General features: G+C 45.0%; 1 protein-coding gene across 1 annotated transcript in view; it reads right to left on the bottom strand.

The window, feature by feature from the left end:
* The window catches only part of CIRSR (corepressor of RBPJ and splicing regulator), a 179,070-nt gene that overhangs the window by 33,405 nt on the left and 119,900 nt on the right, over positions 1–25,765 (bottom strand). Inside the window, exon 6 of the mRNA XM_078681545.1 lies at positions 11,434–11,551. Coding sequence (XP_078537671.1) covers positions 11,434–11,551 — 118 coding nt within the window. The remainder of the gene's footprint in view (positions 1–11,433; positions 11,552–25,765) is intronic.

Below are 25,765 nucleotides of genomic sequence, written 5' to 3'. Positions count from 1 at the left end.
AGCTGTGCCTGCCTTTTACAATGCTGTCTCTGCCCCCTGTAGTGTGTCTGGGGCCAGGGCTTGGGATGGGAATGGGGGTGTTGTGCACTTATAAACCGTGTTTGAAGTGCCCCCCAGAACAAAGACTTTTGGACTGTAAGTACTGGGGCTGTGACCCAATGAATTTAGACACTGCATGGGACTTGTAACCAGCTTCTGCTGACAATACAGACTAGCTTTTATGCTGCCAGGAGAAATCGCCACTTAAACTTTGTTTTGCTGTGCTGATCTGCTGGAAGGACTGCTTCTTGGCTTGCAATGACCCTGTGTGCTGTCATGTTGCCTGCTCCCTGCCTGTGTGCCCCTGTGATCTCCCAGGGCTTGGTATCCTGCCCTGTGTTTCTTGGAAAACCAGCGCTGGGTGGGCATTTTTCTTTGTGGGGAGACTAACCGAGTGGTGAGAGCGCTGACCTCTATTGACACTGGGGCTGATGTGAACCAAGTGCATGCTGAGCGCTGCTGGCCACCTACTGTTCTTGCAGAGGCCTTCCTGGCCAGGGGCAGCACTCCGTTCTGAGAGGCACCAGGCGCTGCCGGTAACAACTGGCTGTGCTCCTGCCTGCAGCTTGTGTGTAACGCTGCCTCGGCCCTCGACACCTGGGCGGGTGTCGGGCCTCAGCTTCACAGCCCCTGATCAGTGGGAAGTCGCCCCAAGGGGCTGGCCGCTCACGCTGCAATCCGGCAGCGGGAGACCCAACCTGGAGTGGGCAGCCTGCTGTAATAGTCCAGTGGACGTGTTGCAGAGACCGACGAGGCTGCACAGCGAGGGCCGCTCTGGGGAAAGGAGGATCCCTGCTGGGATCGGAAGAGCCAAAGTGCAGGCTTGGCTGGCATCTACATGGCACGGACACTGGCAGCTGCCTAGTGGCCGTGATCGCAGCAGAAGGACCGGCTGAGGTCTCCCCAAATTGACCCCTGTCTTGCAATTGCATCTGTATTTACAGGGGGATTACCTGTGTGTGGACCTGAGCAGTCTCAGCATTTCATTACTGCACTCCTTGCAGTTAGAAGCACATATCCCGAATTCCTGTGCATAATACAAGCGGGTCAAATCCAGTAATTGGTAACTGGAAACCCTTACCGTATTGCGGTGAATTAGTGCACAGGCGCTTCTCGGCCCTACGCATCCGGCCTGATGATCGTGGTGGCTCACAGAAATTACCATAACCTGCTAATAGAAGCACAGATGTTTCCGGCACCCTAGGGTTGTCAGCTACAATTCAGTTTTTGCATATGTTGGCATGATGTTTTGTGACATGTGCACCCTATAAGTAGTTAACTGAGTGCAATACCTGTAATGTTATGACAGTTGCCTGGTTGGCAAAGTGATGTATATGCTCTATGTGACATCATGACAAGTGCCTAGTGGCACAGTGATTTATGTGATTATGGTCTAAAGTTTATTATGTACAATACAAAGGATAGTTTTATATAACTGTATGTGGATCTCTTTTGTGGTGTGTCTAGTGGGTCAATGGTTGTGTGTCTGTGTGTGTGTGTTGCGTAAACGCTTTACACATTGCCTCTGGGATAAGCCTGACTGCAATTCCAAGTTACCAAGGGGGTGAGCAGGGGATATCTTATGTGTGTAACTCCCTTACCCTGACTAGAGTGGTGGGTTCTGCCTGGCTTAGGTGCATACCCTAGCCAACCAAAAACCAAATTTCTAACACTGACCATTAAGGGAAGTGACTGGGATAAAGAAATGATCTGTCAAGTCCAGATGTTCTGGTTGGAAGCAGTTAAGCGCAGTTATGGAATTGGGGCTGACAATATTGTGTAGAAGGTGTGTAGATCTGCTGAAATACTGCTAGATGTTACATATGTTTAACAGTACCATCCTTTACATATTCTTGGTGGCAGGGTGCCTTGGTAGTTTCTGATTTCAAAGGTGGAAGTTATTGGTGGAAGTGATAAATGTATCTGTGATAAGATCAGTGATTTCTTTGGTCAGAGTGTTATGCTGTCTCGAAAGTCTCTAATTCAGGTTGAAAGTGATAGGGAGGCTGAGAATAGAAAGCGACAGGTGAGACATTTCACGCAGGTGAGGTTAGAGAGTGCCTGTAGTGTGCATGATCCTGCTAATTTGAGCATGTCTTCATGTCCAGTGTAACAACCTCTGACTGCTCTTATGATGACCACTCAGACATCTCCCCAACACCCACTGAGGTTTGGTTACAACAACGATGCCTTATCCTCACCCTAGACCCCATGTCACCACATTTGAGAGATACAGCCCCAATTCCTAGAGCATGAAATATCCAATTATTCTCTCAAGTAATGCCAGAAAAAAGTTTAAATAAAAAAAAGACCAACTTCCTTTTCTACTCGAAATGCCCAGCAAAATTAAGAAAAACCTTCCCCTTCCACCTACAAGTTACAAAAACAGTCAAAATTCCCTATGGCACTAAACTCACCACTGCATCCTCCCAGAGCTTCAGAGGGGAGGTCTACATACACATTTTCAGGATGGATAACATCCTAGTTTAGGCGACCGAGCATCATCTTTCCATTTTTGACCAACACTTCCCATCTCTTCTAGCCTTACTATACCAACATTCTTTTGTCCCCCAGGACTCCAATGATGTACCATGCACCGCTAGAGGTTCTGTGTCCATATTTGCTATTTTTTCTCCCCCCTCTAGACCTAAAAAGAAATTTGGGAGTACCCTTATTATAAATTTTTAAATTTTTAATAGAGGAGTCTGGCTCCTTGGCCGTCACCTACCCAGCCTGACATCAGACATTGCCTTCCTCGTCTCCCTGTTCGTTTCTCCTTCCCTTCCCCTCCTCCCTCCTCTGTGATTGTCTGGATTTTAACTAATTTATCGATGTATCCTGTAACTCACTGATTCAACTGATGTAGATACCTACTGCGGAGCCTGAGCAACCTTGGCCGATGCCCGGTGGGGCTGTCCTATGCAGCTATAGAGGAGTCTGGGCCCTTGGCCATCACCTACCCAGCCTGACATCTGACATTGTCTTTCTCGTCTCCCCGTTCGTGTCTCCTTCCCTCCCCCTCCTCCTCCCTCTGTTTCTTTGATTCAAACTGTTGTAACTATGTAACTGGTAACTCGCTGATTCAACTGATATAACTATGTACCCTGTAATTCCCTAATCCTCATGTAAAGCGCTCTGATACCTCCGGGTCTAGCCAGCGCTATATAAAACTTTTCAAATAAATAAATAAATAAATAAATAAATAAAATACAGCACCCCAATCATACTCCATATACAGGAGCACACTGGTCTGCTCACCACTACGCCAACCCTAGGGTAGAGCCACAACAACAAGAAGCTCTTAGATGCGCTCACTGGTCACGATAGTAGAAATCGCAAGCCTAGCTTTCTCACTAACTAAACCACCTTGATCACAACACCTACTGCCAATTGGCAACCCTCTCAACCCAAACCATCCTTCTTCAGTTCCAGACTCAAGGACACTGTCCTCCTCCCAGCTGGACTCCATCCGCCCTATCTAGACATGGGACCTTCCACCTGTCCTCCACCTTACAGAACAAGATCCCTCCCTGACATATTTACCCTATTTCTCAACCTCATAGAAAAAAACCTTGATTCTCTAGCTAAGAATCTCTCTCAAGTAAAATGTGATCTTGCGAACCAGGCCAAACTAACACGCCACCCCAATCCGAAGATAGATAAATGGAATCACCCGAAAGGCTCTTCCTATGTCAGCAGCCAACTCTGCATGACCTCCATCCCCTGAGCCGCCTTTCCCACAGACCATACCGGCCCTCAATCCCCTATCCCCACTTGAAGCTGAATCTCTCTTCAAATCATACAACACTAATATGCAACAATCGGTCCATAAACCTCTGTCCTCAATCCCAGAAATTTTTAGCACAAATAGAATCCCTTGAGTTAATACATCACCAAGACCACCTGTTCAATACACCACGTTTCAGACGCTACACACTACTCTTAACAACTCAAACTCCTTTTCCTGCATACTTCTTAACTGCAGATCAGCAGTTAAAGATGCTACAGAAATATCCAAAACTATTTTAGCCAACGGCATTGACATCACTTTCTTAACTGAAACCTGGCTTAACGAACACTCAACCCCCATGTTGGACTTGCAGTTACTCCCCCTGGATACTCGATCATTAGGCGAGACAAACCTATATGAACAGGGGGTGGTCTAGCGATCATCTACAAAGACGAAATTAGACTGAACACACTAGAATCCATGGACTACTCAACCTTCAAATATCTCAGAGTTGATCTCACAATAAAAGACACCTCCCCTATCTCACTACACACAATCTATCACCCCCCTGGTGATCGTTTACTCATCACTGAAGAACTAACTGACCTAATAACAAAGATCTCCCTTACTGACACCAAAGATGTGTTCCTAGGCAACTTCAATCCACACTGGAACTACACAGAAGACACCACAGGCAGTAATCTTATAAACCTTCTAGAATTTTATGACCTTAAACAACTCTGCAATGAACAGACCCACAACAAAGGCTCTACGCTTGATGGAATAATTTCCAGAAACTAACTTGTCTGACTTCAGTCCATCATACCCATCGACTGGTCTGACCAACACCTCATACGGTTCTATCTCAAGGCAAACCACAGTCCGTGCCCAGCATCAGCCAATAAACTCACGCACTGGACAAGGAACCTCAAGCAAATCCCACTAACGGAGCTAGAATCCAGGGTCAGCGCCATCTATACTCTCAACCAAACCTTAACTCCGTTGATGACCTCACTGCCCTCTATAGCTCAGTGATGACTGCTGTTCTTGACCAAGTGGCCCCTCTCAAACTTAAGAGTTGTAGGAAAATCCAATCCAGATCCTGGTTTAATTCTGACCCTAACGATGAGAGGAGACACCGAAGACGGACTGAAAGGCTATGGAAACAGAACCCCTCATCAGCACACCTCGCACTCCTCAGGTCTGTATGTCTCTCCTACAAAAAACACATCTTTAGGGATAAAGCCACTTTCATTCGCAAACAACTTGGTCGGGCAAAAAACAGGCAATGGGAGCTATTCAATATAATCAAACAACAAACCACCATTTACCCTATCACGAAACAATAGCCACTAATGAACGCTGTGAAGAAATAACCATCTTCCTCTATAACAAAGTTGCTAAAATCGAACTTTCGCTTATTCCAGACGCAAGACCAAGATCCCAGCTTGACTACTCCAATGACGTGCAAATCTCCATGAAGACCGCCTCATGTAACTTAACAAAGACTGGGGGAGGGGGAGAACCCTAGAAATACCAACACCTTTATTGATCCCAATCCAACTAAAAAACAATGCTAAATGGAAAGATTTCAAACTGATGACAAAAGATGAAATGTTCTAAATAATTGCAAACTTGAAGCCCACATCTGACACTACGGACCAGCTCCCCTCCGCCTTAGTACAGAGCCGCAACCACATCATCTCTCCTTTTTGGACCAAAATCATCAATTCCCCTCTCTCATCGGGCAGAGTTCCCGACTCCCTCCAACAAGGACAAGTCACACCCATCCTTAACGTAACAAGCAGGGGTCAAATATCACCTCTAAGCTGATGATACCCAACTCTAATACAAAATAAAGGCTACTAGAGACATCCTCCATCTTAATGCCACACTAAACAAGATACAAAACTGGTTAAGTTCCAACCACCTAAAACTGAAACCCAGCAAGACAGAACTTCTACTCCTCTCCCCTAAAAACAATACTCTACCAATCAAAAAATGTCTCAAGAACTTAAACTCACTAGACTGCTCTCTTTCACTTTCAAACTCCGTAAAATCCTTAGGTGTCACCCTGGGCAAAAACAGGTAAATGAAGGAGCACATCAACAACTCAGGTAAAGGAGCCCTCTTCACACTAAAACAAATGTAAAAACAATCAAACCTTTTATCCCTTCCAATGACCTTAACCACTTGGGAGCTAGTAAACAAACCTCCCCAGTGCTGCGCTGTCCATTATCCGGTGCTGAACTGGACGTCCAGCGGTCGCACGCAGCACTGGGGAGGTAGTGCCCGTGACGACCGTTGGCCGACGGCAGCACTTAAGGGGTTAAGACCTTAATGAAATTGTTTGTACTCTCTAAAGTAGACTATGGCAAAATGCCATCATCACTGGAACCCTAAAAAGTCATCTTGCACCCTGAGAGCCACTCTCAATGCAGCGGCAAGACTTGTCACAGGAATAAAACAGTCTGACCACATCTCTTCTGCCCTTAAGAGTCTAAACTGGCTTCCCATTGAAGTAGGATGCATCCTCAAAACCACCCGCCTCACCCACAAAGCTCTGCATACTAAAAACCCCATATACCTAGAAATCAAACACTAGAGCTGGTACAGGCCGGACACTTAGAAGGTCCAGCTCACTTCTTCTAATACCCTCTAATCTAAAATGAAATCCACCCAGTCTCACTCCTTCTCAGGAAATGTCCAGAGGAAATGGAACGCACTCCCCAAAGATCTCATATGCACCCCCTCCTTCTACTGCTTTACACGAGATCCCAAATCTTTGCTACTCAACAATTGCATCTAATCACAAACAAATTATCTACGTTGCCCAAAGACCTTGCTCCACTCCAGACTCTCTTGTTGTAGCTTCCTGATCCAGTCAGTCCCACTTTGGCACCAATGTCATTATCTTATTGCTGTACTGTATTGTGTAACTTCATTATCTTTTTGCTTTATTTTTGTACTTTGGCTGTATGTTCTCACTATTTTAATATGTTTTGTTTATAGCTCCCGCTGACCACATTTGAAGTGCACATACACTCTCATGTATCTCTAATTATCCTTTGCACTCTACTTGTAAAGCGGTCCAATAGCTTCAGGTCTAGCTAGGGCTATATAACACTCTAAATAAATACAATAAATGTCCGTGCTTTTGGTGAAGGTGTTGAAAAATAAGACCCTTGGGCACCGGCGATGAGAATGCTGATGGGATGGAGGTTGGAGGGGACCAAATTTCAGTGATAAATTGAGCGTCTGCTAGATCAAGAGCTTGAAGAACCATGGAATGAGCAGTAATGACCAAGAAGTATAATGCTTTTTTGCTGGTTGCTTTATTGTGGTGATATGTAGATTAGCTTCCAATTGATAGGATTACTTAATGGTAAATGGTACATATGTAAGGTTGAGGGTGGAGATTGCTGGGCTGTGTTTAGAGACAGGGATTTCTTTTATGACTTCGCTGAAGGGCGAGAGGAAGGGTTTCTGGCCCAGAGCCTTTTCCAAGACCAACCAGGCATTGCCTTTGACTTGGTCTGCCCTTCACTTCAGATATCTTGGCAAGAATGCACTGAAACCGAAGCAGATGTAAGGGGACTCGCAAGAACTTTCACCTGAGTTCTCGCTTGAGAACAAGGGAAGAAAGGGCTGGGCCAGCTCAAGTACCGTGCCTCCAGTAACGCGAGTTCTTCCATGAACAGCATATGCACAGGCATGGAATGCTCCCAAGAGAACACATATGAAAGATTAGTAAACCAATCGGAAGTGTTTAAATCATGGACCTGAGGAAAAAGGCATATCTCAGAATATGTCACTTCCTGTCTGTATCTGAAAGCAGAGAAGAAATTAAAAGAACCGTATAAGAAAGGCTACCGAGGTCCAAATGCCAACTTGGCATGCACGATGAAATGATAATATTCCAAGTTATCACCAAATGCAAGTTAAAATGAAAATCACAAAATAACAGCTTATATTTAACTCTACAGTCTAATGGTACAGGCAATCGAAAGGCTTAACGCCCCTGTAATTCTTCTATAATGATATATTTTGCCTTCCTTAAAGCCCGGTGGTTGCGTAGTGATTGATGTATAACCCATTTCTCATTGTTTCGAAGTGTTCTTCGTTGTTTGCATCCTATAAAGAGGATGCACAAACATTTCCTTTTCGCTAGCCGTAGTTGACTTGATTTCCTATTTTAAACTGCATTAATGTAGCGAGGGTTGCACAAAAATCAATTTATGAGCCTTTTTTATACACATGCAAGCTGTTTTACAACAATAACAAAGCTAGTGACCAGAGAGGTACAGGCACCCCACAGAAAGAAAAAGCTAACACCCTGTGTGGAGCTTTCACTCGGGGTCTTGCTCTGTGGCTTTTCCAGTGGCCTTTTCCTAGGGCTCCAAAAAACTCCTCCATGTTTCTTTGCACTCCCTGCATCTCCGCTAAACGTGTACAGCTGGAGTCCATGTCTCTGTTGGAAAGGTCAAAGCTGAGCAAACAGGAGATGAATGGTTGATTGTTCTTAGGGCAGCGTGGAAGGAACCACCGCACAATGCTTCTAAACGCCCGCCTACCCTACTGCACTCAGACTGTCGCGTCTTCCATTGTATACCAGCCATGTTATGCGCCAAGGCGTATAAGGGACCTGTCGCCTACGACTCTATTGGACTCTGCCTGCCGACTGGCCAACCCCGTAGCCTTCTGTAGGCTCACTTATAGACCAGATTGAGGACTTTCTTGTTGCAGTGTCTCAATATGCTTCAAAACTTCTTTAAACAAAAATCCTTTTATAATAAGATGTAATTCTATTGGAGCCCTGCTCTTGGAAGAGCACAGCCATTTACTGACAAACTGGGCTGTTCCACGTTCATTTATTTCCAAAGAACATCAAACCAGGGAATCAAAAAAAAAACCTACCTGCTAACGATAGCCACGCTTCAAACACCAACCCATTTTATTTTTACCTAAAGCGCAAGTTTCAACCTCATCAATCAAAGATTTTTTTTTAGCATAAAGACAGAGTACATGACTGATTTGCAAAAGCTGTTTTATTACTGGCCCATATGTGTTGCTGCCTGTAATGACAAACGAGCGCATATAGAGGTGCATTAATTCTAAGAAGGCCTTTTCTTAATTATCTAGCCGTACTGTTCTGCTCCTGACTGATGAAAACACTCCGAGATCACAAATCTTTTGAGACTAAAGAAGTTTTGATTGCTTGATATTCCACTGCAAGAAAGAAGTCTCACAGTCGCGCACAGCGTGAACATCCTAGCACGCTCCCACAGTTTCCAGTGATCAAAGAAACTTACTTTGTATTTGAAACGAAGAAATTCAGAAGAAAAATAATACAACACCAAGGGATGTGGTTATCATGAAATAATTACAATCCTCGGAGATTACAGACACAAGGCTGTACCCCAGGGGTGTGATTATCCCATGATAACCACATCTACTCAAATTGCCTTAAAGGAAAAAAAGACTAATTCTTTCTATTCACTGTTGAGATATTACTCAATTGCCATTCTGCAGTACATGAAAAGGCTGCATTTTGTATTTGAGTCACCTGTGGATTTAGTAAACTGCCCAGTTTCAGATAATGTATTTCTTGCGCATAAAATGTAGACGTTGCTGTATAACTAATCCACATTAGATGCAGCCTATTCATTTTTATTACTTGGTTATTTTGGCTCCTCCAACAGTCATGAATCAGTTCATACATGCTCAAATGAAGCATAAAAATTGGTTAAAAAAAACCGCAAAAATGTAAAATAACTATTTGTGTTAACAGATTGCAAAACCATCAAACTGAGCTTAGGGGAAGACCCTTAAATTGCAGAGCACATGTCCCAGAATTTAAATAAAAAAGAAAATGAGTAAACGAATATGTCTGGATTCTAAAACTCTGGCACTCCTTCAATTTAGAAGCACTGAGTACTGAGGGTGTACATTTGAAGAAGTTGTGGGCGGTGGACGAAATCTCTGCACTGCATTTTCCTTTGGCTGGAAGGAATGTGAGATACTATTCAGACTATACTTATTGAATGGCCATCGCCTTTCTCAGATTCAGACTTAAAAGCCCCATCACTAGGAGAATGCAAGATGAAGAAACCATTGCAACTTGATTAAGATGGTGATTTCAATTTTGCTGGACAAAGTTTACTCCGTCAGGGCGACGGTGTAAATTGCTCAGTCGCCCTGACGGAGTTCCAGCCCTTCAAATTTAGAAATGACCACCAAGCCAGAGGTAATTTCTGAAGCATTGGCAGGAACCACCATTACAGAAGTTCCTGCCAATACTTTTTAAAGTTTGACACACAGCTCCATCAACATAACGAAGCCGTCCTTCAAACTTATTTTTTGTATTTTCAAACAGAAAATCCTGAAGCTAGAGTTCCTTTTTGAAACAAAAATGCCCCCACACTGTGGGAGTTATTCCGTGGGTGTAACCAACATGGAGATGGAGGAGGCTTCACCGAGTTTACAGCAATCGTCTGCCTGTATTGAAATGGGTTGGGCAGACGATTAGATTGGAGGTATGGATACACCTCCGCAGTTGCAGCGGAGTCATCTTACCCCCAAGAAATAAATCAGGCCCGCAGTACCAGGATGATTTGAAACATAATACACAAATTAGGCTACAGCTAAAGAGGCATCAAAAAACAAAGTGATGGAAGGAATGCCAGGTCTGGTGGCTTAGTGGACTAAGGCATCTACTGCAGGGCCTGTGTTTGACTTCATGGTCACAGGTTCAATTCCCGGCGCGTCTACTCAGGCTTTCATGCTTTTTGAGGTCGATAAAATTAGTGCCATTGAGTTGGGTAACAATAAACATCTGTCCCTTAGTGGGTGAACGTGCGCTTTACAAATGCACGTTCTGTTATTCTATGTAATGCTTGAATTAATAGCAGCCTATGGCGAGCTCTCGGGCCACATTCCAATACATCTTTTTTTGCACACCATTCCACCTCAGTTTGGATCCAGCGATATGCAAATGAATTTTGAATCTGCTTCTCATAGAACAGTCCAGCCTGAACTGCCAGGCCACGTCCTCCCTGAGCTGGAACACAAGCAACCCAGGACTGGTTTCACCGTTATTATGGGCTCATCAGCCAGGTATAGCGTGAATGAGCACAGGACCCAAGTCTGGGCATACCAGTCACACTTAGAGCGTCAAAAAACAAAGTGATGGATGGAATGCTTGAATGGATCTCAGCCACTGGCAATCGGTCCGAGTAATCACCAGTGACTGAGATTAGTTCAAACATTCCACCCAACACTTTTTGTATACTTTAGTAATAATGTTTCATTATTCAGTATTATTGCAATACAAAAAATGGAGTATAATTATCCGGAATATGGCCTTCCCTGGCAGCTGAGGTAAGTAAAAAAAATGCTTTTAAATGTATGTTGTGTGCATGCTAGTGTGTGGGTTTGTATTTGTGTCAGAAAGTGTGGGTAGGTGTGAAAGTGTGTGTAGGTGTGTGTGAGTGACATTGAAGATCAAAGGGAGTGTGATGTCACTTCCGCAACCCCTGGCATTGTGGTGTTTGGCTCTATTTATGCGGTGTAAATTGTTGGGTTTTCAAAATTGACAAAGCACTCAACATGATCGTTTTAAGATTAATTTAAATCCATAAAAATCTGTAACATTTTGTGCCTACCTGATCCATCGGTGGAAACAGAACTTGCATTAATTCCTGAAAGACCGAACAACGGGCACTCTCGGTCTGTGTTTACATGACCCCACTTATGGCATTTAATACACCTGACATTTCGCACCTAAGGAGGAAACACAACAGACGGTATGACGAAAAAAGATTTTTTTCTAACATAAAATAGTTTAATTAAAGTTTAGCATTTCACACAAAACAACGAAGAAACAGTAGGTCCAGCAAGTCCCAACCCCCTAGGAAAACTCCCAAATGAGGCCTAAATCAAACGAGTATGTTGATTACTGCTTAGGACAGCCTGCTACCCTTCACCACACATGTCTGTAACACATTTGCCAGTACCCACAAACGTGGGTGATGTGAAAGACGAGGAAATCAATTTCCTACACAAATTGTGCCTTTTTATGCTTATTCGTTTTATTCCCGTCTAGGCAAGCCCAAAGGTGTAAGCAGTTGTTTCGATCTGCTGCGTTTTTTAGATCAATCATGAGCAATGAAATATCGGTAATTACTAACGTTGGTATAACATAAAATAATGCCCCCCTTCTCTGCCACCAGCAAAATGTGGAGGGGCCCCCCTCCCCGAGTCTCCGATACCTCACATCTAAAGATCTCAGATCTGAAAGGCAGAAATATGTTACAATATAAATAAGCAATGCAATAGTGTCTGACTTATAAATGAAAGTGACTCTTCACTCACTCACTTTCATTTCGCCTAGGCGAGGTCCAGATAAAATGGAGGCAGGCGACAGTTCTCCTTCAGAAAAAAACCTTATGCTTACCCTATGGTACTAGAAAATCTACGTCCTATTTCCCTGCTACCACTATTTGCTAAACTCACGGAGAAAGTGGTGAATAAACAACTTACTACTTACATTCATGCAAATGTTTTATATCACCCTATACAGTCAGGCTCTAGAGCTTCCTACTCAACGGAATCTGCCATTCTCCTGGCCACTGAAACTTTGAGAAGGTGTGTGGATGCAGGACAAACTTCCGCACTAGTATTATTGGACTTAAGTGTAGCCTTCGACACCATATTACACAATATACTTCTTCGAAGGTTAAGCCAATGCGGTGTTAGGGGCTTAGCTCGGTGCTGGCTACTATCCTTTCTTCTTGAGAGTAGCTTACGGGTTGCTCAGCATCCTTTTTTGTCAGAGAGTATTCCCCTCGTGGAAGGGGTTCCAGAGGGCTCTATATTGAGCCCTACCTTGTTTAATCTTTATATTGGTCCCCTTGCAGAAATTGTGGAAAAACACAATGTGGCAACTGTCTTATGCGGACGATACGCAACTTATTGTTACTCTATCTCAGGACACCGAGGCAGCGGCTTCCCATTTTTTACTATGTAGAGGAGCGAGCATCCTGGATGTCCAATAATTGCCTACAACTTAATGGGTATAAAACTGAGGTACTGATGCGTTGAAACGTCATACATCCAGACGGAGCCATTTGGTCAAGGTTCCAGGAATTCAAAGAGCCAGATTGGGAGCGCGATCATTTAGCTAACTAGCAGCAAAAAAATGGAACACTCTGCCTCTTAATCTGAATCAGAGGAACAAACCTTTCGTAAACAACTAAAAACCTAGCTATTTGCACCTTAACTTGGGTTTTCGTTGTATGTTATCTAGCTTTAGCTCTATGTTTGTTAGCCTCTGCTTTTAGTTTAGATTCTGCTTTGTCTTTTACCTTTTCTCCTGTCTGATGTTCAGATTCTAGTGCAGGGACACACAGTTTGGTGTAACCAGGCGCTCTACAAATGGTATTTGGTTTGATTTGTTATTCGTACTCAGTAAGGAATCCTACATGCACTTTGTCACTCACTCTAGCACTGGGTTGCCACCGTTCCAAGTGAAACGGTACATCCATTTGTTATTGTAAAGGCCCAGACTTGATGCTAAATAGGACTTAAAACAAAATTGTATGTATTCATTTGTGACATTACTTTTCTGCCTTTATTCACTTTAATTATAAGCCAGGGATCGTTAATGAGGATCTAGGACACCTTTAAAAGTACTTATTATTTATATTTGCTGTTTGAAGTATGTACTGATAAGGGTTAAAAATACCGGCTTCAGGTAATTTTGCTTACTTTTGTACCGACCGGGACATTAAAATACTGGTGGAACACCGGCCAGGTGGCAACCCTACTCTTGCAGTCATGCAACCATTCATCCACTGAAATCAAACTAGCATTCACCCTCTTACACAACCGCAATAAAACACACATACACTCAACAGCATATGTATGGTAACTTAAAAAAGTAAAAGTAGGAACAAAACATGCTGCTGCCTAAATATGGTGTGCACATGCTTCTATAAGAAAAACATTAGTTCAACACCAAGTTCCTGATATTTTTTAAACATAAGCTAAGATCATATTACTATACTTAACTATAACGTCACTTTAGCTATTTCTTTTCTGTGAATTATTGTGTTTTTTTTATCCTATTCAGTGAATACCCATGCTGTGCATGGCCTTTGGCAGTGCGCAGCAGGATTTTGGAAGAGGGCATGGCTTCTGGCCAGGCATTGCGCCGAACACTGCTGCAGGAGCCCAAGTCCCAGCTACTGACCGAGGGCCTTGACTTGTGTTCTGCGTACTAACACCCAACCATGCATTGCCACATAATCTTTGGCTGTGCGCAATGGTGGGATGGCCACAGGGCCTGGCCTCTAGCCTGGACATGCAATGAATCCACCTGAGGTTGCCAAACACCATGCTACGGAGAGCTTTCGGCCATCAAATGGAGGTGGTTTGCCACCTCCACCCAACCTCACCAAGGACCTACAACCCACATTTTCTTTCTATTAAATATTTTTTTTTTTTGATACCGTGATACCCACTACACAAGTTTCAACCCCATGCTACCTCGGTACTATGCAAACTTCCTTGGTGAAGCTTGCATGACACTACAGTACCATAGGGTTACAGATTGAGCAGTGACTCCCACTGGAACACCCCAGTAACTCACTTGAGGTTCCCAGTGGGTCTTGTGGGAGTACCAAGATACCTACGGTACGAAAAAAAAAGAAAAAATTGGCCCCTTAGGGGTCAACTGTGGACCTCCCCTCCGCCACCCACACAAGTGAATGCAGGTCATGGTGTCCCTACCCAGTCCCCTTGTACCCTATTTTAAAAACTTTTTCAGGACATAGGGACAAAGTCCCCGAAATTTGTAACGGCAGTTGAAAAATTTTCTTCTCAGTTATGGACAGCTAGTCGGATTGGATGCAATACTGAAATGGCCACCAGGAGAAAAAGCTCCATCAGTGAACCAAAGGTCCTAATTTTTTTAATTTTCTGTATCTTGGAACTCTTGTGGGTTCTGTACCTTGGAACTCTTGTGGGACCAACCATTCAGATATACCAAACTTTTTAACCACTTCAAGCAAAACCCAAGCACTCAGGTTAGTTATCTATAACAGGTAAATTTCAGTTTTTTTTGTTTTAGAACTGTAATTTGTTTTATTATTAGAAAAACAACATATAACTCCTCTTTAACCTTTGCTTTTCTAAGTATATTCCTATGAAAAATAAAAATCTTACTATCTTACATACATCCAACACCACTTTAACCTTTGTTGTGAACTTCTATGTATTTTATTGTATTGTATTGTAATTGCATTTATGTAGCGCTTACTACCCCTGACGAGGCATTGAAGCACTTTTTCAGCGAGTAGCACGCTACTCCGGGAGCCATAAAAGATTTGTGTTGAATTAGTATAGTGAAACATGCAAGTATATTTTAAGTGGTTGATAGGTTAGTCAGTTATTTGGATTTGGAATGATAGCAGAAGGATAGAGGAGGACATAGGTTTGTATTTATATAGTGCTTGTTGACGCACACTATTCAGGAAGCCTAGATAGGATTAGTGGTGAATTAATATGGTGAAATATGAAGTAATTTCAGTGGTAGATATTAGTCAGTTATTTGGAGTGAGAAGGATAGCGGAGGGATAAAAGGGGAAGAAAGATTTGCATTCATATAGCACTTGTTACCCCTGATGGGTGTTGAATCGCTTTCCTGGCGAGTAGCACACCACTCCGGAACCCATAAAGGATTACTGTTGAAAATTAGTACAGTAAAAAAAATATGAAGTCATTTGAGTACTGGATATGTTATTCAGTTATTTGGGTAGCATATTAGTATAGTTTAATATGGAATTTGAGAAGTGAACATGTTAGTCTGTTAATTTTGATTGAAAAGGATAGTGGAGGGATAAAAGAGTGAAAGATTTTCTTTTGTTGATTTTTTTTATTTTTTAGGTCTTAGCAATAGGAGGAGGCTTTTGTATGAGTAAAAAAGAGTTTTGGAGGGTAGGACTCAGAGGGAAGAGTTTAGAAAGGTTTGTTTTAGGGTATCGTTATAGTAAAAGAAGTGTCAGATGATGCAAGGAGGGGTAGAGTAGGAGAGAGTCTAGAAAGGGTTATTTTGGCAATCATAGCAGTGGTATGGCGTTTGGGATAAATGAGAGAATGGATGTATAGTTATATATTGATAGAGGTATAGGATGAGAGATAGGGTAGTGCCTTGAAAGGAGTAGTAGAAGAAGTTTGAGATGAGTCAGAAGGTTGGGCTAGAAGATATATTGAGCGAAGTATAGGCTGAGAAATAGGGTAGTGCATTGGAAATGCTAAATTATAAGAAAGTGATAAATATATAGATCCATAATTACATTGAAAGTACATAGATACATAACGAAGGTAAGTATATGTAGATTAAAGATATTGATTGAGGCACAGGATGAGAAATCGGGTAGTGCATTGCATATGCTTTTTCAGGAGAAAAGTAACAGACACACAGATCCAAGTACATGGAAGGTACATAGATGAACAATGGAAGTATGTACATGTAGACCAAAGATGATTTTTATTTATTTATTTATTATTATTTTTTCTCACTACAACATAATTATTTTAGATGTTTATACAAAGTAATACACAAAGATAGGTACATATCTATAGTGGAAAAAAATGCTTGAATACAGAGGGATATGCTGTAAATTTCTGTTTGCGTATGGCGTTTATGTGGGGAAGAGCCAAATCTTGAGTAGTTTTCTGAAGATAAGGTGGTTGTCGGTGGATCTTATGCTGGGTGGTAAAGAGTTCCATAGTTTGGCTGCTTGAACAGAGAAGGATGTGCCACCCATGGTTTTTTCTTGTATGGTGGGATTTTGAGGCGAGATGCTGCTTTAGAGCAGTGGTTCCTTTGTTGAATGTGTTTGGTGATTTTATTCCTGATGAAGAGCGGTCCCATTCCATGTATTGCTTTGTGGGTGATACAAAGCAGCTTGAACGTGGATCTTCTGGCAACTGGTAACCAATGCAGGGCTTTCAGGGCAGGGGAGATGTGGTCTCGCGGTTTGATATGCAAGAGTAGTCTGGCAACCGAGTTCTGAATTCGTTGTAGACTTTTCATGGTCGTTAAAGGTGATCCGTGGTAGAGGCTATTGGCGTAATCGAGTTTGGACAGAACAAGGGAGATGGTAGCTTGGACGTTGTGTGGAAATCCCAAATGAGGGAAAATTTGTCGAAGCATTTTTATAGTAGCAAAGCTTGATCTTGCTAGTTTATCCACTTTAACCTTTGCTTTTCTAAGTATATTCCTATGAAAAATAAAAATCATACTATCTTACATACATCTAACACCACTTTAAACTGTGTTGTGAACTTCTATGTATTTTATCACATAAAGTAATATATTATTATGATATGTCTGCAGCCAACCTCCTTTGACCATGGGGGCGCTAGAGGGCGCATGACCAACATGGCCGCGCACTAGCGAAGCTCCTGCCGGCCCGGGCGGAATAATCAACATAACTCCCATCCTTCATTACTAAACACACATATTGTGCACCCGTACGGGAAGCGGACCCATTCCTGCCTGCGTGGAACCAAGTCCGGACGCCCTGAGCCTCCACACGCCCGAGATACCTGCTGGTAACTTCACGGGCGTTCGGCTGAACAGAACGCCGGAGCTTTGTGGCGGCGGCATCCCCTACGCAAGCTCTGGGACGGCCTGGCCTTGCTGTAGCGTGGGATCGGCAGGCCCCTGCACTGTGGGCCCCCCGCAGTTTCGGTCCTCGGAGGCACCCGAGGGCTGTGTGCTGCGGGCGGCGAGAGACGCTGCTTATGGACCCGTGCAGCTATTTATGACTGAGGCCACTGAAGAAAGTTTGCGGCGGCACGGCTCGTGATGTGGAGACCTGCCCCCGGTGAGTGAGAGGTGAGACACGTGCAGTACCGACGGGGGAGGCCGCGGGGGCCGCGAGTGCGGGGCGCCTGGTGTGCTGGGTGCCTAACCGGCTCCGCTTCAACATAGGAGGCCACGCGACCCCAGGCAGCCACCATCCTGCTGCAGTCCACCTATTCCCTCCCACCGAGGCGAGAGGCTTGCAAGCCAAAGGAGAGAAGGGGGCGCATAGTCCCCCCAGCTACGGTTGGCTTCTCCCTCCGCTCAGCTGCTAGATACGTCCTGGGGATGGAACGACACGCAGGAATAACACTGAGACCGGTAACAAACCTGCCCCGCACAACCCCAGACGTGAAGGAGACATCGCAGTGAAGCCACTACCTACGCAGGGACCACAGTGGGTTGACCCAGGGCGCAGCGCCTCACCACATACTCAAAATGAGCCGCAATGAACCTAAACAGGCCAAATTTTCGTTCGACCCCCGCAGAGGGCAGCGGTCCAGCTCGGCTGGACGCACAGACACAGACCCGCCGGAACAGCAGGGTGAGGACTGGAAGGAGATCCTGCTGGGAATGAAGCAAAGTCTTACGTCTATTGATGCCAAGATAGATAATATGAACACAAGAATGGACTCAGTGGTCAACAAACTTGAGCAACATGACCACAGGCTCAAAGAAGTTGAAACCAGGGTGTCGGACCTGGAAGATGGCGCTGCTTCAACAAGTGCACACGTGCTCCAAATGGATAAGCTGCTGAAGGCGATCAATCCCCCTATCTTCATTGGCGACTTAACCCCCTGCATCTTCAGGACCAGGTATTTAGAGCGGAACTGGAGCAGGACATTTGAGAATTTTTTTAGCGTAATGTAAACTCAGTCTCCAGCCTACTCTTGTGTGGGAGGCTTTTACGGGGACGGTGCACGGCTGGTGCATCGCCAAGGAGGAGGGGGGGGCATTCTGAAGGACCTACGCAAACAATTACATACACTTGAAAGAGAACTTAAATCTCTAGAAAGGGCCCTGGTGGGGAGGGAGGAGACCGGAGTCACCATGGCAGCTCTCCGTACTAAGATGTCTGAATTTGAGGAGGCGGCTGAAAAGGAATGCCAGTTCGGGGGAAAACTCATAGGGTACGGATATTTGGAGAGGGGGATCGGCCCGGAAAAGCGTTGGCAAATGCAGTACGCTCCCCTAAATTTGCTAATTATTTTGTGGAAATACGAGATGAGGAGGGACGGCCATATAGAAACCTGCAGGAGCAATTGCACACCTTTGTGAGTTTTTATAAGACACTCTACACATCCCAGAGGGGACCCCCTTTAGAACTGCAGACCTATTTCGAGGATACTGCTTTGGCATGGCTGGGCGATACCCAGCGGAAGTTCCTTGATCTCGACCTGGAAGTGGATGAGATCACTGAGGCCATCATGTCTATGAAGTCGGGACGCGCGCCGGGCACTGATGGTTTGCCCGTGGAGTTTTATAAGACCTTTGTGACCATTTTAGCCCCTATTTTGAAGACAGTTTATTACGAGGCGCTGGATGAGGGGATATTACCGGAGACCATGAGAGAAGCCCAGATTATTGCCTTGCTGAAGCCCGGGAAGTGCCCCACTTCTTGTGACTCCTACCGGCCACTGTCGCTTCTCAATTGCGACAATAAATCTGATGGAGAGACTGGTCTTACCTGACCAGGCAGGCTTTGTTCCCAATAAGGCAACTGTCCACAATCTTGGAACCCTGTTGTCCGTGATGCAAGACATTGATCCTAATAGCGTCGCAGTGGCAGTCTTCCTCGACGCCACCAAAGCTTTTGATTCACTCGAATGGGATTACCTTATTGGCACGCTTAGCTACATGGGCATGCCGCATTCTTTCCTTAACTGGGTGAAACTGTTATATTCCAATCCACGCACCTCGATGCTGCTGAATGGGACTAGGACTGAGGGCTTTCCCAGCTCTAGAGGCACGAGACAGGGGTGCCCACTGTCCCCTGTCTTTTTTGCGCTGGCAATTGAACCCATAGCGGCAAAAATAAGACCGCACCACCAACACGGGGCCCTGGTATACCCTACAAGGCAATTGTTAATATCCCTTTACGCGGACGATATAACACTGTATGTACATAAGCCCCAAGAAAATCTCAACCCAATACTGAGGGAAATTACGAGATTTGGCGCGATTTCAGAGATCCAGATTAACTGGGCTAAATCAGCCATATTCCCATTGACTGGGAAGACGGACCACCATCAGCTAGACTACCCGCTACAGTGGGAGACTGAGGATTTTAAATACTTGGGAATACATGTCACCAGGAAGAAGGAAGACCTGATGCGAGAAAATTACGGTAGAGCCATCGATAAAGTCACTGACAGCATCACCAACTGGTTGAAGCTACCCCATTCAATGGCAGGGCGGATATCCCTTATTAAACTGATGATCTTACCTACATTTCTCTATTTATTTATCAATATACCGTACCACCTGGGCAGCTTTTTTTTCGTACCCGTAACACACAGTTACTTAGACTTATATGGGGTGGGAAGTAGGCTCGGTTGACCTTAGCGACTCTCATGCTGCCCTATCATCAGGGAGGATAAGATGTCCCCAACTTTCAGCAGTATTATTACTGTGTGCAAGCACATTTTGCAGTACATTGGCTGCATCCCCCTCCATTCATGGCGCACCTGGCGGTTGAAGACGGCTATATGGCCCCAGTCCCTACTGAGGGGTACCTATTTACACAGGTAAAAGAACGTGGCAGGGACCCATCCACAGTAGACTGCACTGTGACAACCTGGAAATGGATAGCGCGCAAGATGGAGTCCCCCCTTATGTATTCCCCTAGATTGGCAATGCAACACAGCCCTCTGTTGCAAGTCACATGCGAAGGACTGGGCTGTAGAATGCTGCGCATCTTGAAGTACAACACATGGGGTGACTTATACATAGAGGGACAATTCCGCAGTTCTGAGCAGTTTTTCGGAGAATGCACACCCACTAGCATGGACGTGTTCCTGTATCCTCGTCTTAGGCTGAACATCAGAGCGATTACCCAGGCATACCCGGCGGAACCAGACATATTCATCCCACTCCACACGCTACTACAGGCTGAAGCACCCCCACACGTCATCTCCCTGCTGTATAAACAGGTTAGAAGTGTTCCCTTACCCTTGCATGCGAGGGCTGATTGGGACAAGGATTTGGGAGAACCATTCACCGATGACCAATGGGAGAGGAGTTGCCTGCAGACAGAGGCGGTCACCGGCAGCAGCCGCTTGCAGCTAATACACTACAAATTCCTCCACCAACTGTATCACACTCCAGTCAAACTACACCACTTCCAGCTACGCGAACATGATCGATACGAACAGTGTGGTAGGGATGGGGATGACTTCATTCACTTGGCGTGGCAGTGCCCCAGGGTAGAAGCTTACTGGATTGAGGTCTTTGAGGGGATGTCCGAGATGTTGGGAGTACAGATTACAGCGTCCCCAATTATAGGCCTCTTGGGATTGACACATACGGTACAGACTGTACACAAGAAATTTCTTGCAATGAGGCTACTGATAGCCAAACGGAGGGTAGCATGTAGATGGGGACGAGGGAGAGCCCCCAAATTCAAAGAATGGATAAGAGATTTGTCCACTTGGCAGGAACACTTACATAGCTATGCGAAACAACTCCCCATCAAATCCCGTCCCAAAGACATCTGGGGCCCCTTGGTGTCATATCTCCTCAAACAACACACAGACAACGACGATACACAGGAATCTGGGGCGGAGAGATAGGCTGGAGTGGCCCTCGAACTGGTGGGGGGGACGCCTGGGATGATCACGATGGGAGACCGCAGTGCAGTAAGGAGTGAGTACATACTGAGTTGGATCATGGCTGGGTGGTGACCAGAGGCAGACGTGGGTCATGTGAGCTCTCGCTTGACATTACAGTGAGCCTCACCTTGAGGATGGCGGGGAAGGCGCAAAGTCCTTGCTAACACAGCGCTCTGGTGTATACAACGCTTTGTTCAGTCACACACTATTCACTTGGAGGGAGGGGGGGAGAGGGGGTTTGGATGTTCTCTGGAGCAGTTTTGTTTTGCCCAATACTGTGCGACTCCATTGCGCTTTGTACTGTTATATGACAGGCATGTATTTTGTGTGCAGATGCTTCAATAAAGGTTTTTGAAAACGTTAAAAAACAACCACAAAAAAAACCCTCCTTTGGCCATGTGCAACAGGGTCGGTACTGGGGAGAGGGGGTGGGGTTAGGGGGCCCGCTGCACAAGGTCTAGATATTTGCTATCTTTAAAATGACTTAACAGGTTTACACTAAATCAAAAAAGCAAGCTTTCTGAGTATAGATCTAGCTTTGGTGCAATTGTTTTCAGCCGCTTTCACGCCATCATTGTCCAATTTTCTCTATGGATACTGCATGGGGGAAAAACTGTTTTTATGACTTCCCCCTTTTTTCAGCCCTTCTTGATGGATCACACTGAAACTTTCAAGGAAGGAGATGAGCTGGATGAATTTTAATTTGGTAAAGTTTTGCGACAATTCGTCAAACAGCACAAGAGTTATTAGTAAACACAAAAATGCTCTTCATATGGAAACGACGAAGCATGTATAACTAGACAGTGGTGTGTGTGTGTGTAAGAGAGAGAGAGTTTGTATATAATAAAAAACTAAGGTTAAAGGGATATTATAAGTAGGAGAAAATGTCAGTTTCTAACATACCATTTTAATATCATCCAAAAATATACAAAGATATTGATTTTTCATATAGAGTTTAAAGCGGTAAATGTAACATTTTTAATATATAAATTTAATATGATGTAAATGAAATAAATTCCACTGATATTTAATACAATAGATCTACATGATATAAATAGCCAACCACACACACACATGTATATGTGTGTGTGTATAGGTTTTTAAATAAATATATATAGTGCAACAATTAATAATAATATTTATATAAATGTTTTTTAACATTTGAGAATACTATGAAAACATACATGTATATGTATGTGTATACACACACACGTACCCACATATTTCTATCTATCTATCTATCTATCGAAAAAAACACTGATCAAGTCATGATTGGTGTAATAAATGAGGTTATAATCAGTGCATTGTGGGGGTGTAAGTTATAGAGAGCTCAGGTAACTAGAATTGCTGACTTTCTATGGTTTTGTGCATGTTAAATCTGAGCATATCTATAACGTCCCTGTAACCTTTGTTTTTTTCAGTTAATTTCTATTTTTTAACATTGTATTTCCCAACAATAACGCCCTGTAACCTTTTTTTGTTTTTAGTGAATTTCGATCATTTTTTACATTTTATTTCCTAACTGTAACCTGTAACCTTTGCGAGTGGGTGTGTGAGTGGCAGAATAAGTCATTCAATGGGTGTGTGAGGGGCTGAGTGGGTGTGTGAGGGGCTGAGTGGGTGTGTGAGTGGCTGTATGGATGTGAGTGGCTGTATGGGTGTGGGAATGGCTCTATGGGTGTGTGAGTGGCCGTATGGGTGTGTGAATGGGTGTGCGAGTGGCTTATGGGTCAGTGAGTGGATGTGTGAGTGGCTGTATGGGTCTGTGAGTGGGTGTGTGAGTGGCTGTATGGGTCTGTGAGTGGGTGTGCGAGTGGCTGTATGGGTCTGTGAGTGGGTGTGTGAGTGGCTGTATGGGTCTGTGAGTGTGTGTATGAATGGGTTTGTGGGTGTGTGAGTGGCTGCACAGGTCAGTGACTGGGTGTCTGAATGGCTGTATAGGTCTGTGAGTGAGTGTGTTATTGACTGTTTGGGTGGGTTTGCCAGTGGTTATTTAGGTGTGGGAGGGGGCTTGTGAGTGGCTGTATGGGTCTGTGAGTGGGTGTGCGAGTGGCTGTATGGGTCAGTGAGTGAGTATGTGAGTGGCTGCATGGGTCTGTAAGTGGTTTTGTGGTTGAGTGGCAGTATGGGTATGTGAGTGGGTGAATGAGTGATTTTGTAAGTGACTGTATGGGTGTGTGAATTGGTGTATGAGTGGCTGTGTGGGTCTGTGAGTGGATGTGAGAATGGAAGGATGGATGTGTGAGTGGGTGTATGAGTGTCTGAGAGAGTGTGTCAATAGCTGCGTGAGTGACTGGGCCAGAAGAGAACCTCACCTGTGCCTTTATCCACCAAGAGTCCTCCGTTTTGCATAAACTATCTACCCAAATGGAGTACTTTCTAAAGGTTAATTAGTAAGTGCTAACTTGTTGGGTAAATGTCTAGTGCATATTCTACACTACAGCTGCGTAATGGACCAGGAGGAAATGTCTCCAGTGACCTTCTGTGAGCTTAATTTTGGCAATGTGAGTATTCGTCAAGCGTCTTCTCCCAGAAATCTGCGATAACATGAATTTTCCTATAGAGAAGATGACGAGATTACAAAGAAGTCAATCTCCACCAAACAAGGGTACTTCCTCTTAACTATATAACTTAAGTGCTTCTTTGTTTGGCTAAGGTGTCCTCAAACTCTTTGGTATCAAGAATGCATCACTAACATTTTTGGGAAACGTGCTGGAGGGCCTTTTGGTAAGTTGCCCATCATACTGGTAAATGGCAGGAAGACCTTTGCATACTACTAAGGTGGACGGGGCAGGGCCAAAAGGGCAAGGCTTCCAGGTGATTTTGCACACTTACATACTCATAGTAATTTAAAGGGAGAACCATGGACTCTGCTCTCACCAGGAGAGGCCAAGAAAGAGGCCATTGTCACAGTCACTACAGATTGTGCTCCAATAGATCAATGATGCATTCACCTCACCAGAGGATTTCAGATCTTTTTTAATGTGAAATTGCAGAGAAAACATACTTGATTTGCCTTCACAGAACCCAGGAATTTAGGATCATTTGGTCTTTCCAGAAGGTGAGGGGGGGCTGCTCAGTCCCCCTCCTGGGGCCGATTTTTGCCAAGAATTAATGAGGCAGGGGAGCCTCGTGCCCCCCGCTCCAGGGGCTTCATCTCCTAGGGCCTCAGCCAGTAATTAATGGGGAGGGGGGCAAGCAGCCCCCCCTTCCTCGGGCCAATTTCAGCTCCGGTGACCCCATTCCCCAGAGCTCAGCCACTTGATGCTGGATGCCCTGGCCCTACCCACAACATGTGCAGTGTTAGGGACTGTGGGGGGAGCCTTAATGCCCCCGCAGTTTCTGCTGGCTCCCTGCCTGCAGAGGGCGCCAGCATTGCTCCCACCCGCAGAGAGAAACCAAAACGTGCTGCTTCCTGCATGCAGGAGCAATCCTTTCATTTGTTTACCTGTGAAATAGATGAAAAGTCTGTTCCCACCTGTTGTGAACAGACATACTGTTTGCTCTCACTTGGCGGGAGAAGTGAAAGCAAACATCTATGTCCTGAGGGTGGGTACCTTGGAACATATATGGCCGGCACTGGGGAGTGCTGTCCCCAAGGCAATTAATGACTTCATGAGGGGGGGCATGAACCCTCTTCTTTGTTATTCTAAGGCCTTCCCGGGAGGTGGTGGTTCAGAGGACCGAAACCAGCCCGGGAGGAAGGGAGGGGGCCGTGCAGCCCCCTTCCCATTTCAAAATATGCCCAAGCACCGGGGAGGTGGTGATTCCCGGGGCTGTAAATGGCCTGGAAGGAGGGCGGTGCGTGCCCTCTCCTTGCCTTCCATTGGGGTGGCCCCTGGAGGTGGAGGTCCCCAGGGCATAAAAGGCCTACAGAGGGGGGCTGTGCAAGACCCCTCTCCTATTTGCACATTGGCCGGGCTCCTGGGGAGCTGGATGTCCCAGGGGCCCATATCGGCCATGAGGAGAGGGGGGGATGCATGCGCCCCCTCCCCATAATATATATTTAAATATTCCCAAGACCAGGCCCACCCAGGGGCTGAAATATAAACAAGCATGGGAGACCACGCCGTTTTTTTTGTCCAACAAGTCGAATCCACCACGGTTTTTCCCACAAATGTTTTATTTTTAAAAAACTTTTTGGCCCAGACTGGGTTCCTGGGGGATAGCAGCACCAGGCCTAGGGGGTCAATCAATCAATCAATCAATGACATTTATAGAGCGCACTACATACCCGTAGGGTCTCAAGGCGCTGGGGGAGGGGGGGTGCCGCTACTGCTCGAACAGCCAGGT

Source organism: Lissotriton helveticus, chromosome 3_1 (assembly GCF_964261635.1).
Source record: "Lissotriton helveticus chromosome 3_1, aLisHel1.1, whole genome shotgun sequence".
Taxonomy (NCBI): Eukaryota; Metazoa; Chordata; class Amphibia; order Caudata; family Salamandridae; genus Lissotriton; species Lissotriton helveticus.
This window is presented reverse-complemented; position numbering and strand designations above follow the sequence as displayed.